This window comes from Aspergillus bombycis (genome assembly GCF_001792695.1).
Source record: "Aspergillus bombycis strain NRRL26010 chromosome Unknown contig00046, whole genome shotgun sequence".
In the NCBI taxonomy this organism is placed as follows: domain Eukaryota; kingdom Fungi; phylum Ascomycota; class Eurotiomycetes; order Eurotiales; family Aspergillaceae; genus Aspergillus; species Aspergillus bombycis.
Window position 1 is genome coordinate 117,646 of NW_019170048.1, and position 15,702 is coordinate 133,347.

General features: G+C 47.2%; 5 protein-coding genes across 5 annotated transcripts; 3 read left to right on the forward strand and 2 right to left on the reverse strand.

The window, feature by feature from the left end:
- Positions 1–932: 932 nt before the first annotated feature.
- On the reverse strand, positions 933–1,946 carry ABOM_006656 (uncharacterized protein; the record flags this gene model as incomplete). The annotated part of the gene is made up of 1 exon (XM_022533785.1): positions 933–1,946. The coding sequence occupies one exon, from the start codon at positions 1,944–1,946 to the stop codon at positions 933–935; it is 1,014 nt and encodes a 337-aa protein (XP_022388808.1).
- A 2,029-nt stretch (positions 1,947–3,975) lies between these two features.
- On the forward strand, positions 3,976–5,001 carry ABOM_006657 (uncharacterized protein; the record flags this gene model as incomplete). Its single annotated transcript, XM_022533786.1, has 3 exons — positions 3,976–4,011; positions 4,080–4,214; positions 4,267–5,001. The coding sequence occupies 3 exons, from the start codon at positions 3,976–3,978 to the stop codon at positions 4,999–5,001; spliced, it is 906 nt and encodes a 301-aa protein (XP_022388809.1).
- A 4,017-nt stretch (positions 5,002–9,018) lies between these two features.
- Positions 9,019–10,429, forward strand: ABOM_006658 (putative integral membrane protein; the record flags this gene model as incomplete). The annotated part of the gene is made up of 5 exons (XM_022533787.1): positions 9,019–9,171; positions 9,225–9,395; positions 9,479–9,852; positions 9,909–9,976; positions 10,044–10,429. The coding sequence occupies 5 exons, from the start codon at positions 9,019–9,021 to the stop codon at positions 10,427–10,429; spliced, it is 1,152 nt and encodes a 383-aa protein (XP_022388804.1).
- A 1,479-nt stretch (positions 10,430–11,908) lies between these two features.
- On the forward strand, positions 11,909–12,715 carry ABOM_006659 (MBL fold metallo-hydrolase; the record flags this gene model as incomplete). Its single annotated transcript, XM_022533788.1, has 1 exon — positions 11,909–12,715. One exon carries the CDS (start codon positions 11,909–11,911, stop codon positions 12,713–12,715), a length of 807 nt encoding a protein of 268 aa, XP_022388805.1.
- Positions 12,716–13,421: 706 nt separating this feature from the next.
- On the reverse strand, positions 13,422–14,897 carry ABOM_006660 (cytochrome P450; the record flags this gene model as incomplete). The annotated part of the gene is made up of 4 exons (XM_022533789.1): positions 13,422–13,655; positions 13,714–13,894; positions 13,967–14,136; positions 14,187–14,897. The coding sequence occupies 4 exons, from the start codon at positions 14,895–14,897 to the stop codon at positions 13,422–13,424; spliced, it is 1,296 nt and encodes a 431-aa protein (XP_022388855.1).
- Positions 14,898–15,702: the final 805 nt, after the last annotated feature.

A 15,702-nucleotide genomic window follows, 5' to 3' on the forward strand; every position in this document is an offset into this window, starting at 1 on the left:
GATGTAGACTCGAGATGAAAACGAAAGACTGGGGGTAGAATAGCTTGGCGGGAGCAAGATAGGAGGTGAAAGGATCAAGGTGAGACAGGTGGGAAAGTCAAAAACGGCTTTATATTTATTCTAGTAAAGAAAGCCATGGGCTGACAACCAGCATTGACAGGTTCAACGCTGACTGGTTTTCACCTCTTGCTCCACTCACTCTTTCAGGCTTGGCGTCGGGAGCCCGATTGGTGATCGGCAATCCCTGTTTCGGTTGTTCCATCGTGATTGGGTTTTATTTATATTGACCCAATTAAGTTCCAAACGAAGGCGACTAAAAGTACACTGCAGGTGACTTGGTGCCATGTCGTTGGGTGGCTCACCAGGACAACTCATGGTACATACGACAAGGTTGTTCTTGTTTCTTGTCTGCGCCTCCTTGCATACGTACTACGAAGGCATTTGGCAGCCCTATGCTTGAAAACTTTGCAGGGGGAAAAGGTTTCCACGGCTGAACCACATCCGACACTCCGCCCCAGATTGGTCACTTATTGGCAGGACCCCTTCGATGGGGTCCCTTCTCATTTTGTCCCGGATTTCAGATTTTTAGTCTACCCCGTGATTCATCCGGTTTGGACTCCGCCACATACGTAAATATTTACATAATATTATTACTGGCGTGAATAACCGAGTTTACCTATCACATTGGGGTAATTCAAAATAGCAGTGGTCAGCCAGGCAGAGGTGTTCTCTTCCTAATTCATCATGGCAGAAGCTAGTCCCGAAGCCCACAATATAACGAGTCACTGCCGCTCCCGTTGCATGCATCGTACAACGCCCATTGTGCAGTGACTTCATTTCCCCTGTACACTACCCATCCTCTTCAATTCATGCACAATAAAATGAATTCATTAATTCTGAAGAGGCCAAAATGCGATTGGGAATATCTAAACTCAAGCCGACTCCGTATCGACTTCCGAATATCCATACTTCGTCAATAATTCCCCCTCAGCCCCGTTCCATGTCCGACCCTGTAAATGCCCCAGACAGAGCTGCTTCCCCTCATCCGGATAGTACAGCCAACAGGCCCATTTATGCCACTGGCCCTCCTTCATCTGTTGTCTCGCCTGCTGACCAACCTTATCCTCAATGAACTCGCCCCGCCGCATCGTCAGCCGATTCGGGAACACCCGCCGGAGGTAATGTTCCGTCGAGGCAATATGAGGCTTATCAAACCAGAAGTACAGCGGCGTCAAGGGTACGATCGCCTCCGGCTGCGATGGCGGGACAAAACTCCGCGTCAGATCTTGAGTCAAGGCCCGCAAAGCCGGGAATTCCACCACATAGGGTTGCGTAGCATAGGAGAGCATGCGCACCGATGGAAATGATACGTATTTAACCGGCACGACGGGATCTGCGTCCGAACCCTCCATGATCTCCAGTAACGGTGCCAATGGAATATCGGCGACGAGTGCCCAGTCATGTTGCTGGACCCAGACATACGGTGTTTCACAGACCCGCAGGGCGGAGCGCACAGCCAGCCCGAACCCCAGACGCGCTGCGGGCTCGATGAAGGTCACTTGCTTGTCATCGGTCTGTGTGATGGACAGATCAACCACGTTGCTGAGGTTGTTGAGACCGAATTCGGCTCGGTCCTGCCATTCTTGCATCACGTGGTCGGAGCTGGCATCAGGGGATGCATATGCGCGTAGAATCAGTTCTTTGACATTGTGTTTGTAAACACCGTAGTTTGCAGCTACTTCGGGCGTGGCTTGCCCCTTTTTCAGGCGGGAGCGAGGCCCGACGCGGTCAAAGGTGTCAAAGACCACAATGACCCGGGCACTGAGTAAGTCCGTGCAGTGGCGGCGGAAAGACCGCAGTACGGAGGAGATCAGCTCCGTAGAGGGGTTTGACGGGGTGGGTGAGGTCGTGACGATCACAGTCAACTGACTGGATCTGGGCACCATTGGTGCTTCACGACAGAGGGTGGATGCCTCTATCTCGTCCTTGGATCGACTGTATTGTATAACGCAGAAGGATGAGTGGGCGAAACGGTCGGGAAAGTTTTTCCCTAGTTTTTCCGCTCCGACTGTACCACTTTCCTTGACGAAATATTACGGGGTCTTTCAAATTCAAGGTTGGGCTGGTTGCCTGAGGCACCGCGTCCCCGTCACCCCTGTAAACATGGCAGGAAAAGCAAAGCGACTGGGCAAAGGTGGCTGGACCAAAGGTGACTGGACCAAAGGTGACTGGACCAAAGGTGAACAATCCAGTGGGGCATGGAATTAGTACTAGACGAGGTAGTATATCGCCTACATAGGTTTCGTGTTTTGCCTTGGATATGATTAACTCTGGCTCCAAATAAATATATATCCCAAAAGGAATATGAGGGATTGGTTCAAGAAGTTGACGAACTACCAACAACCTTGCCAATACAATGAAGAGGATGTAGAAAGTGAGGCGGACATATAGAACGGCCTCTTTATTACATGCAGCGAGGTTAGGAATCAACTTGAAGGGGGATTGTATCGCTCTTAAGGTAGATCTAGTAGCTGTAGCTACTCACAGAAGCTCAGGTTGGGCATACATTAAATACATTACATGGTAAAAGAAAATAAGAAGAAAGAGGATATGTGTGTATAATTCCTTCAATCGAGTCACTTAGTGATATATATATCGGGTAGTTCGGATCTAGAACTACATGTGTCTCGTTGCAAATAGTGAAACAGAGCTCGTATATTAGAAACTTAGTAGGCGTAGGAGTATATTATTGATAAATGCTACAGAATGATGATCGGTTCCACGCTGTTCCCGATGATTGCTCCTCAATTGACCTGTTGTGATACAGCTGGATGCAATACCGATGCAGATGTTTTTATACTCTTAGACCCCTTTCGGGGGCGCCTCATGTGAAACACGCTGACCATCTTTTGGGGGGTGTTTAGGGCTGTTTTATGACTGAATAGCTTACAATACCAGTATTCCCACGTCGGTCCATCGACCCTAAAGTTCACCTGTGGTATCATTCTGAGCAATGAACTAACCCACTCACAACGCGGCTAGCTGCTATCTAAGCATCATCACTACTAGGTAGGCATTTCACTAGATAGTAGAGTTTCGACTGTCTTAGAACTAGCGCACCCCACCCTGAGGCACTTCCATGGGTTTGGTGGGTGAGTATCAACGGCTCAATTGTTTATTACTCATCCCGTCGACTTCGGCGGTCAGGGATGAGCTGCTCATTATCTTCGTTTTGGCCTCTCTCCCGCGACGTACCGTCCGTGAAGGTCAACACCCTCATGCTGGCTACCTGGTACCGCCGTCAAGAATTTAGTTTAACAGCGTGCGGTGCGCTAGCGACTGTATCTCGAACAACATAATGAAGGTCCGGAGTTTATCCGTGTGTCAAACATGCCGAGACCGCAAACGGGGGGTATGTGTTGAAGAGCGCTAGAGCGCTCAATATCCACCCGACTTGCAGTTAACTAGGGAGTATAGTGTGACGGGAAACGCCCCGAATGCAGTCAATGCAGCCTTACCGGGCGACGGTGTCCTGGGTATAAGAATAATGCCATATTTATTCGCCAAGGGCCACATCCCACTAGTAGGAGCAAAGTCGACCGTGCTGCTCCTGGGGATGCATCTCATCTCCTTGTACCTGCTTTTACAACGTTCAGGTGGTCCACAGTCGAGGAGCTGTTTGCCCTAGGAATAACCCATTTTATACCCCAGCCCCAACTTCCCCTACTACAGTTGGATTCGACAACATCACAGTCCCTGGTTTGTGCTTCCTGGCTGGTGATTCTTCCTAAGCTCACCGAGTGTGGGGAATACGGGTCGCTTCTCATCCAGGCGATTAAGACCCTTGGTCTCTCTATTCTTTGTAAAGGATCGGCGAAATCAGCATGGAAGTCCCAACGCCTGGAGTCATATTGTTCAACGATCCGTCTTCTGCAAACTGGACTGCTCACGAGCAATAATAGAAGTCGTGAACAAATGACTGCGGCTATTATGACGTTGACTTTATCAGAGGTAGGTCCGCAGTAAATCCAGGGTATACCGATGTCAATATAAATACTGGCCTGACATTTTGTGGCTAGCTGATGTTTCCAACCTCCAAGGAAGGTTGGATAGCTCATGTGAAGGCTGTGAGTGAATTACTACGATGCTCTGGCCCCGGGGCATTTGTCAGATCACCGTACCATAAGCTCTTCACTGGCTTTCGCACTCTCATAGTATGTAGTCCTAACCCTGTGGCCAAAGATACTAAGGTAACACTGCCTCTAGCTTACAGAAGCAATCCTCTCACGGAAACGTACCTTTCTCGAGCTGCACGAGTGGCAGGATGTGCCATTTCAGCAGACTATCGCCTCATCATTGCAAAGACTCCTCAGTTGTGCTGTTGGTCTTCCTTCGCTCCTGCAACGGGCGGACGGGTTAAAGCGCTCTACGCCTGATGAAGCGGTTTCCATGGCAAAAGAAATCATTCTAACTCTATTTGCAACATTGCAAAGATTACAGGAATGGGAACAGTCATATCAAAGCAGTTTAGACGGTCCTCTTTTCTGGCTGAAAACAACTGGTGGTGTGTCTCCTGTTGGGATAAGCGCTAAGCCGGCCTACACACCGGTCCTCTGGTTTCCCAGCGTGATTACAGGCACTGCTTGTGTTTTTCTCTGGGCATTCAAAATTATTTGTCTCACGGAGATGGAAAAGCTGATGTCTTTATACAAAATTCCTTGGAGCCATACGCCCCTTGATGACCGTCTAGTGCGCCAGTCCTGGGACAATCCATTGGAGCTCTCAGTCAAGATCTGTCAAAGTATGGCTTACTTCTTGGATGACACGATGCAGTTTTATGGTCCTGGTGCAGCGATGTTTCCTTTCCGAATTGCGCGCGGGACTCTGTGTTCATATCAAGACCAGGTTGCCGACCAGTGGGAGCTGTGCGTACATATCAACAACCGTCTTTCCCAGAAGGGGTTCTATATTGAACCTCTCCATGTCAACGTCAGGGTTTGATATTCAGCTAATATCCCTCTCAATGCATGGGACCTTCTGTCAATCACCACCTTTCTTAGTGACTTCTCTCTCCTGCTTACTGCAGTGGCCCTTGGAGCTTTGGTAAAACTAATCTATGGAGTTATAGTTGTTATTGCAGAACGAAGTAGACAAGTTAGCATTGGTCATAGTATTGAGCCAAGTCTGGCCTATCTGTCCGGAGGACTAAGAACACAATAGCCCTCATATAAATGTTTCGTCTTTGAATCTCTTAATTACGATCGGTGCCCATGTCTTCCGCGTCTTTACTAAGGTTCGATTTGAGCTTCACAACACCCATCTTACTCGCAGTTGATCGCTCCAAGAGCCCCATCGAATCGTGCAAACCGCCTGGCTATTCTGTCCCTCATATTTGGCTGCAGCCTGCTCTTGATCGTTGTACCAATAAGTCGCATAATCCATAATCATCCTGAAGCTAGACCCCTGCCTTACTATTGCTCATCTCACCCCACCCCATAATATGGGGGCAAATGACTTATAGGACACTCGGTGCTATATTCCGGAACTCGCCTACAATGAGACGCGCATCTCTTTCTTTGTGCTGGCTAATACAAGTATCAACCCCTCATGGATGTCAAAAGTGGGCCCCCATATTTATTTAGTTAACCAAGTTCACGTCCGCATAGATCCATTTGGCTAGGACAGATACATGCTTCTAGACAGTAGTCTAGGCCATTGTCTTCAGATGGTTCCAGTGAGATGCATAGGTTCTATAAACTGGATCGCCCAGAATGGCCTTCGATTGAAACGAAAGAAAGAACGCCTATTTCATTAGTAGCGATAGCTGATACTGCGTTGGGCAAGATAAAATTGAGAGTATATGCAAATCATGGCTTTTCAATAAGCCGAAGTTGTCTAGCATATGTTTGCAGATTTCCAAGCATTGTGAATGATATTCGTATGCTGTGATATGAGCTTGGTAAGAGGAAGAGCGAAAATAATCGAACTCTGCGATCTTCATAGCTAGACATGCCATAGCTGGACTCGTATCAGCCAGTGTGCTTTTAGGGTGCCTGCTGATCATAACACCAATGTTGCTACTGCACAAGAGGTCTATGCTTCAAGTGATTTTTGTTTTTCTTTTTCAAGGGGAGCCTCCAACAGTATGGGATCTTTGGTTGATAAAAGTCTTGACCAGTTTGATCACCCGGCGATTTATTACATAGGCTTAGTCCATTACATTGGGAAATTGCTTCTGACTAACTTAAGTGATCCAAAAATGTTCCTACATCAATCTTTCTATTAGAGTACTACCTGATACTAGTAATCCCGTATTATCTTTACTTTCATATGTACATGTCTTAAAGCCGTGTTGACATAGTCACCGAGTGTTTTGCTAGAGTCGATGCGAGCAAGCAAGCATATTCTTGACGCGCTCACCTTGATACTGTTGGGGTTGAACGCCGAGGAATAACCATTTACTCCCTACGGAATAGTCTGACCCCTTTTCCAATCAGCCCGAGCAATATCGATTGAACCCTGTCTCCGGGGAACCGGACAAGCAGACTGGAACATGATTTGAAGGTCAAGACTTTAATTAAAAATGGGCCGGCTCGTGCCCCGTCCATTGCTGGTAAAACTTTATTAGTGGCTTTGTGGGCCTGTGCGAGGTGTGGAAAATAATTTCTTGCAGTCAATCTCCAGGAAACAGGCAGCAACTATAGCAGAATTGACAAATTCAGGTGTTTTTCCAGAGCTTGTGCTTTCAAGGATGTCTGCCTGAACTTCACATTTTCGAGCTCGTCCAGGCTGGGTGAAGCAGCAGGGCAATGAGGTGGTATTTGGATTTCCGGCTACATAAGTGCTAGCCAAGAAAGTTGAATACTTTTAGCTTCAATCCAAAAAATGGCCGCCAATGGATGAGAAGTCGTAGGGGTCTATTTGCCTTCGCCATAGAACGGCAACGCCGGATTAAGCATAACAATCTAAGTTTCGAGAACAGGGTCCGCCTGTACAAAACAGCGCTGTGGGACTGTAGAACCTTCTGGCCAAAGGGAGGTTTTGGAAAAGGAATAAAGAGATGGTGCCTCCTTTCTCTTAGTAGTCTATTCCACTAGTGGCATTAGCTTTCAGAAAGAAATATGCTTTCAGAATGTCAAAAACTTCAAACCCTATATTTAGGTTTGGGTGGATTGTGACTTGGCAGAAGTTTCTCCACGGAACGCTTCTACGCCACCAGATTGCCGCCAGCTTGTCATAGAGCTGTACCAAAGCCCCGAACCCCCGTCTCGCATGGTAGGGTTTTATTCGAGATCTATCATCAGTAAGAGTGGTTCTGTATGAGGATATAAGGAATGTGACAGAATATAGACATGGCCTTACCCGTTCCGTTACTTATGATGAGTTATTTTTGTCTGTGCAATCAGACAGCACGGTGGAGTAAGTGGAACCAGAGAACAGGAATGTGACTGGCTTGAATGGAATATATATCCTAATCGGGCTTCCTGCCAACAAAACTAAAAGAACTGCAACCGGCCACGTCACCAGACCCATGCGATGCAGAGGACAACAATCTCTTAGTAGCTCTATCGCCTTGTGATCCCCCTCCTGATATGTAGCAACACTTCAGGGGTATCGGCTCTCTAACTACCATACGCATTGTTCAGGGATACAGAGTTAGAGCTACAATAGCTATAGAGAATGTAGCGACCTCTCGTACCTACAGAGGTCTTGCAACTTGATATCCCTCTACGTACAATTTATACTCTTTTTGGAGACAATACCTTGAAAGAGACGGAGTTGGCCAGTAATCTTGGACACCCTTTATCCTATAAGGAGGCTCCATCTTTCTTCCTGCTGTCGTCTGTTGTGTTGTTTGCTACATGGCTCAAAATTGCAGTGGCTGCGCCGGAAAGGTATTGATCAATATACCTCATGTCTAACAATTGAATGTCCCAGCCCTCGAAAGACTTTATTATAGCTCCACCATGCCGAACGTACCGCGGCAACATTAAAAGACTGATTCAATGACACATTCGGTCACTGGGATAGCCTTACACTTGCAAAAGATTAGGGTATCATACTTACGTAATTGCAATCTCCAACACACAGACACCCAGAAACCCAGAAATTATTTGCAGGCATATACCTTCTAGACTTTTTCGGTAGTTTTGGAGCTTTCAGGATGCAAGCAGGCATGTCTAAAGCAGGGTATGTGGATTGGCGACAGATACTATGCAAGTATCCCACGTGCATAGCGGCGGGAATTTTGATGCATGCTCTTGGCCAAGGGCCTGGGGTTGGCAACCTTCACTCTAGAGCTGTAGAATATTACTGGCCAAGCTTACGATTCTGTTGTCTGACTAGCATGCATACCATTATAAACTAAAAGCCGCCAGTGGGGCTCACGGCTCAAGATCTAAACCTTTCAGCGAGACCTGATGCATGTGCGCGATCCGCAGACAGCCCTGTATTAGTTGGCAGGTTGGAAACTCAATATTCTATTAGAGTTACCCTTTGCTGTGTGTATTGAAATGGGATCTTGTGTTTGGCATTCTTGGCTGAAACTCTTTATGAATATCCACGGATTGCTGAAGCTTTGGTGCCCATTTGTTGACAAGGTTAACTTCCAAACTCTAGATATTGGGAATTCTGCCAGGCCAATGGCGTGACGGTGATCGGAGGTCCAAACGTTGAATGGTCTATCCACGTTCGTGAAATTGTATGGTGCTTACCGCAAACTTTGGCTCATAGCGTCTCTACTATATCGACAATCTACATTCTTAAGCTTTGGGAAATTGATGGCCCCCGTAACTACCCCTGCATTTTAACGACTGTTGTTAGACAGGAGAGCCCCTTGAATCAAAGTACCTATAATATACGATTGTCTCTTACAGCCCCAACCTACCGGAGCACTGTTTGACGTCTATATGCTTGGAAAGATACAGTGAAGACCTGTAATTTCTACCTGTTTGAATTACTTGCCACAGCTTTCTCTAAACTCATTGGAATTCACGTTGACCACTTTTCTAGATGATAATGGCTATAGGTGGGCCTCGAGGAAGATATGCGCTTTCAGTCAGCGCCACTTTCACCTGTCTAGCGACATGTGCGACAGCTCTTCGCATCTATACACGGGCATTCATGGTGAAACAGATGGGCATTGACGACTGGGCGATCCTTTCATCTCTAGTATGTACACCTGATATGAATCAAGTGTATTTCTCACGCTTATAGACATGAAGGCCTGTAGCTGGGTATTTTTTGGCCTTTTCGTCGGAGGTTTGTTCCCCACTTCTAGTTTCAAGTCAAGTAACTTCGTCCATATTGCTGAACATCTGCGGCCAGAGGTCACATATCTCATGGGTGAGCATATTGAGAACATCCCGCCCGAAGTCTTTGTGAAGCAAATGATGGTAAGAAATACGGAGATTATTGAGAGACTTCCAATTTCCGTTAGTGAACTAAAGGGCTAAATTCTATACTCCTGATTGTCCAGTGCTTTTGGGTCACGGTACCCATGTACCAAGCTAGTCTAATCATCACAAAAGCTGCGATTCTTTTCCAATATTTACGCATCTTTGTGACCCCTCGCATGCGGCTCGCTTGCTACGGTCTGGTCGCGTTCCTCGCAATTTATGGAGCATGGGCATTCTTTACCGGCTGGCTCGTTTGTGTCCCTGTGAAGAAACTCTGGGATGACAGCGTCCATGGATTCTGCTTCAATAAGAAAGCTCTCTGGCTGTCCAACTCTGCCATTCACATATTCACTGATATTCTTATTCTGCTCTACCCAATGCCTATAGTACGAAGTCTACAACTCCCTAGACCACAGAAGATAGCATTGACCGCAGTGTTCGCAGTCGGTGTCCTGTAAGTTCTCCCCATCTAGTTAGAATCCACCTCAAATATCTGACCACTACGAGCAGTGTAACCGTCACTAGCATTCTACGTCTCCAAAGCCTCCTGATCATATCTCAATCAACCGACCCCACCTGTCAGTTTTCCTATCGCCTGTTAGATCGAGTACCACCAAGGTCTCCCTAATTTTGACTGTATCATAGATGATAACCCACCTGCCGCCATGTGGTCAGCGATTGAGTGCAATGTTGCCATCATTTGCGCCTGCCTTCCGGTCATGCGTCCGTTAATTTCTCGTCTGATTCCCCGTATATTCTCGACTCGCAGCAATGGCTCTAGGAGCAAGCCGACCAATGGGTATCTCAATTCTATACAGCGAACGCAACGAGCGCAGCCCCGGACTTCTGTTGTGGGTGGCACTTCGGACCATTATATGGTAGACCTCGGAACAAGAGGTAAATCAAGTACAGCAGAGTCTCCAGAGAGGGCCGAACTGGGTGAGATTATGGTCACCACAGTTTTCTCTCACGAAAGCGGGCGTGCTCGCCCAGATGATGAGTCGAGTGTGCGACATTTGGTGGCTGATTAACGCCGTAGGTGGGACATCACCCTCACACACTGGGGCTTATAATATACACAACCATACCTTGACCACGCGAAGGAGTGTGCTACCTTTAAACTTTCCATTGAAAAGCGCTTTTTTAAACTTCAATGGTTCACTAAGCAGAGATTGTATCTATTCAACAAATCTATCTTGTATCATAGAAAACATACAGTATGCGGCAGGGCAACTTCTCGGATGTGCACACTGGAGTAGAGGAAGCGGTCTAACATTATACATAGTGAGCGTCAACACAGACGAAGCAAGGATACTATATATTCTATATATTCTATATCAAAGATATTTGGTCGCAAGGGTGGTGAGGCTAGTGCCTGACACAGGCTCCCTATATTCGAACTTGACCTTTGTCTCTAGACGTAAAACATAAAGGAAAGAATAGGTTTGAGTTCGCCAATCTCCACCACAAAGATAGCCCTATAGGGAGTATTTTGTTCAATGTCGACCAAAGTGTTGCTTAACATGAAAGGTGGAAAACATGTATGTTGAGGCCTTATGTCACGTCTGGTTCCCAACAACATGGTCAAATGAATGTTTTATTTTGGGATCACCTCAGGTTCTTTATCATGATGCCAATATTATATGACCCTCAACCCCCAACTCAGATAGATTAATAGCAGACTACCCGATGAGCTTCCAACCATAGTCTAGATACAAGTGGTCGTGCTTGTGGGGTCGTACTATTCTCGTCGGCATGGTGCATTCCCTAGCATCTCCGACTTTCATAGCTGGAGTATGTATGTAGCCCTCCCAGGAAGAATGTAGAAAGACGACAGAACTAGACAACACTGATACAGCAGCCAATAGTAATGCTGTAGCGGTAAAACCCCGATTCAGCCTGTAGGACCAGTTTGGTTGCCATTTTCCTGCAGGAATAGGTTCAGCTTGTGTTGCTGGAATAACATGTACCACCTCTACGTCTCTATGGCGAGACACCATAACACGGGGTAATGGAGTATCACAGCCTTTTCACAGGTTAAAGTGGAAAAGATCATAGGCCTATTGGGCGAGGCTCAAAGTTTGCTCTCAGGAAACCTGGGACATCACAATGGAATTGTATTTCTGATGATATAGTGGGAACCTGTGGATAAGACAATCAATCCCTCTTCTAAGACCACGGATAGGTCTATGGGAGTCTAGCCCATATTAGGTAACGATTAACGCCAGGCTGCAGGCTTGGATCTAGTCCCAGAGCCATGGTCAAGTAAAGGGTTTTGTTGAGTCTTCCATGCGGCCATTGTAACCATTTCTAGGAAGTGGCTTCGTGAGTCAAAATGGCATCTGGACGGAAATTTAGTACTAGAGTTATGTATTGCCCTCAAATGGAGAGTCCCCTCGCATCCTATATATACTCTCTACCGTACTGCACTGAGAAAATACTGTTTCCTCTCTAAACACTACTCAAGACTTCCGTATTACTGCGGTGACCAACCCATCAGCTCTATTGAAATGGCTCCGACGTTGGATATTACCTTCATTGGCACCGCTACTGCCATCCTCGAGATCAATGGGGTTAACATGCTTACCGACCCTTTCTTCTCTCCGGCTGGTTCGTCCTGGCCTGTTACCGAGACAATAAGCCTCTCTGTGTCAGATGACCCTGCGCTTCGCCTTGATCAATTACCTGTGATTGATGCCATCCTCCTGAGCCATGAAGACCACATTGATAACCTGGATGATCTCGGTCGCCGCCTCCTGGATGGTCGCCGTGTGTTCACTACCGTCGACGGCGCTAAGAACTTGGCTCCGCGCCCTGCAGTTCATGGATTGAGGCCTTGGGAAACGATTGAGACTGTGATCGCTGGGAAGAAATTTCAGATTGTCGGGACTCCAACACAGCATCTCCCCGGAGGCGAGTGCACCGGCTTCATCATAACCGGCGAGGACTTCGGACACGGCCGCAATAACCTTCCCAATGCAATCTATTTCTCCGGCGACACAGTTTACATCGAGGAACTGAAACAATTAGCCGACCAGTACCATATCCGCGCCGCAATCCTGAACTTGGGCAATGCACATGGACCCAGCGACCGTAACGATCCGACTTCCCCCCTGATCCAGATTACTATGGATGGCCGATCAGCTGCTCGATTGTGTCGCGAAATTCAGGCGGACACCTTGGTCCCCATGCACTATGAGTCGTGGGGTCATTTTACACAGTTCGGGACGGAGTTGCGCCAAGCGTTTGAGGAGGAGGGTATCAATGACAAGGTGTGCTGGTTGAAGCCCGGAGAGCGAGTATCAGTTTTGCAGTGATCTTATGATGCTTTTGTAAATTTTTCCAATCAACCAATGTCACGAAGTTTGAGCGAACTGACCCACATATTGGGGTTTCTCATAGGCACATAATCAGGAAGCATTACCCGTAACACCCGAATCCCGGCTTGGTAGAGCAATGGGTCAAACGTCTCAGGGCACTCGTAGGAAATGTGGATTTTTGGATTGTCAAAATATATTTTCAGGCGTGTAGATTGGTACGAGACTCTTGGACAAGCGGGATGGGATCTTGTTGAATAATAGTTTAATTTTGATAATTCCATAATGACCAAATCCGATCGACCCGATGACCACCCAGCCACATACCATCTGGGATATATCCTTTCCATGGCTTACTAGGTTCACTAGATCACGTCTGTAGCCTCATTGCAGCTAAGAATAATGTAATAGGGAGTGAAATTAGACTTCATCTGCACCGAACATTCGTCAAAAGCCATGAGATCCTTCCAGGCATTAACACGCATACCAGCCCCGTGATGTTCCCAAGCCCTAGCCTCAAATAGGAAGCAATACCCGCCAAGAGGATGTTTAGTAACTCCATGATCCAATAGAAAGATATAGTTCAACCATGGTACTTTAGTCTATCTAGACTTATGACTATCAATCACAAACGGTAATGATGTGGGGAATTCCCAGCCGTAGGGGCTTTTAGTCGATCACGTGTAGCATCCAGGGGCTCGTTGTCCTAACCCTGGAATGCCTCATGAGATCGTCGAAGCTCCTCTTGGATGATTGTCCGATGAATGTCCGACCGCACAGTGAGCGACACTGGAAACGGCTTCGGGGCAACTAAGATCCCATTCGTCCATTGCTTTTCTATGTCGACGCTGATGTCGTCAGGCGTCAGGTCAAGTCCTGTGATTGGATCTTTCCCCGGGCGGATATCAAATGCCCATATGATCTTAGCTGTATTGATGGCCTGCCTCTAGTTAGAATGCTGGCTGGATAGTCTTGAGGCTGTATATCAGAATACGTACTAAAGAATTTGTTGCCAGGTGGGACCCAGGACAAACCCGCCTGCCGGCTCCAAATCCATACGTTTTCCGAAGGCCCTCGCTCACTTCAAATCCCGGTTTGAATCCAAACTCCTGTAATTCGTATCGCTCTGGAATAAATTCATTTGGGTCTTCGTACAGTTCTGGATCATGATGAATCGCCCTGTACGAGTCAGCCTTGTGTATATTGGCAAGGAGGAGACGATGAATGAATATACCAGGTGTTCGCCATCACAGTTGTGCCTTTTGGAAAATGGTGGCCCTCATATGTATCATCTGCTGATATTTAGAAACTGTGTATGCTGAGGAAAGAGGGGCCTTGATTCTCAATGTGGCATGGGGAACAGGACCTTGGATCAACATGTGTGGTATACCAGAAGGTGCAGCCGGCCTCCAGCGCAAGATCTTGTTGTGAGTGTTAGCTATGAAGAGAGAAGGCGTAGATTCTCACTTACTTCATCAACGCAGCATTTAAGGTATGGTAGCCGAGCAAGATCATCAAACGTGGGAGAGCGTTGCGTGCCACAAACCTCGTCGACGGCAGCTTGGGCTTTCCGTAACACATGGGGATACTTAACCATTGCAAGGAGAAACGAAAGCAAATTAGCCGCAGTCGTATCAGAGCCACCTTCCATCAGGACACCCCCAATATAAGCAAGGTGCTCATCATCTAACTTGTGTTTACTTCTTGCCGACTCCTCCAGGAGTTGATCCATGAAGCAGTTACGCCTGATACCTTTTGATCTGCTTTCTTGAACATCTCGTAGGAGTTCAAAATATAGCTCTCGCTGTTCGTGGCGAATCTGCAGTGCCCGTTCCCGCCAGGGAGCCATGAAATTGGGGAGCCATTTAAAGATTGGAAATATGTCCACAGGTGGCGATGCCCCGGTTTCAGCAATCGCTGTGAATTGCTCCTGCACGTGGTAAAGACGTTGGATCTTGGGGTCGTCGAAGGACAGTGCCTGGATCCCGAATACCGAGGAGAGAATGACAGCTGTTGCGGTGCGACGAAGATGATCATAATATTTTCCGGGAGTTTCCATCAAATGATGCAGTGTAAGAGTCGCTTCAGCCTCTTGCATTGGTCGGAATGACCCAACTGCACTGACACTGAGGAGTGTTTGATAGATCTTTCTCTGGTCGCGCCACGCGTTACCGTACGGCATCATTAATAAATGTGTGTCATCGCGCGTGATGAGCTCCGCCGGGATATGAAGGGGGGACGACTTGAATAGATAGCACCGCGTTTGTCGAAAAGACTATGGATATTCAGCTACCTTTCGAGCAATGCTTAGTTGATGCGGATAATGAGAAACGTACTCTCTGACGGCCTTAGCCGTGTTCAGAACCACTACATTTCCAGGTCCCACCTTTAGTGAAATTATTGGACCATATTTTCTTGCCCACTCGTGGAATCTAGTGGATATTAGGTCAAGAGGCATCCGCAAACTGTTTTCCATCGTCCGTACCTCAAGAACGCTTTAGACGGCGGAATCTGATGTAGATTTCCTTGGCATGTCATCAGCATAAGCTTTCAGTGGCCTTTTCAACGTCTCTCTCTCACCGATCAATGGCAGGGTAGGAGGCCCAGGAGGGAGTGATGTTGCACGCAAGGCAGATAAAATATATCGCAAGAAGCCGAGTACGAGACAGGAAGACAAAAGCAGAAGTAAAGAAGCCATGACGAATAGTTGCTGTCCACAAATAATGTAGGCGAGAGAGACGCCGTTGTGAGTGTATTAATATAGTCGTCTGTAGCAGGATGAGGACCATGTGGAAAAGCTGCTATATCCGTTAATCCGCAATGTCTCAGGGTGTTGACATGAAGGATGGCTATGCAAAACAGCCAGGATTCCGATGACGTTACGTTGTATGGGACACCTGGACTGAGAATCGCAGCAGGCAAGCATATGGTCCCCACAGTTAACGGCTTCATTAGCGTTCCTAATCCAGTTCAACTGCCGGTTTTTG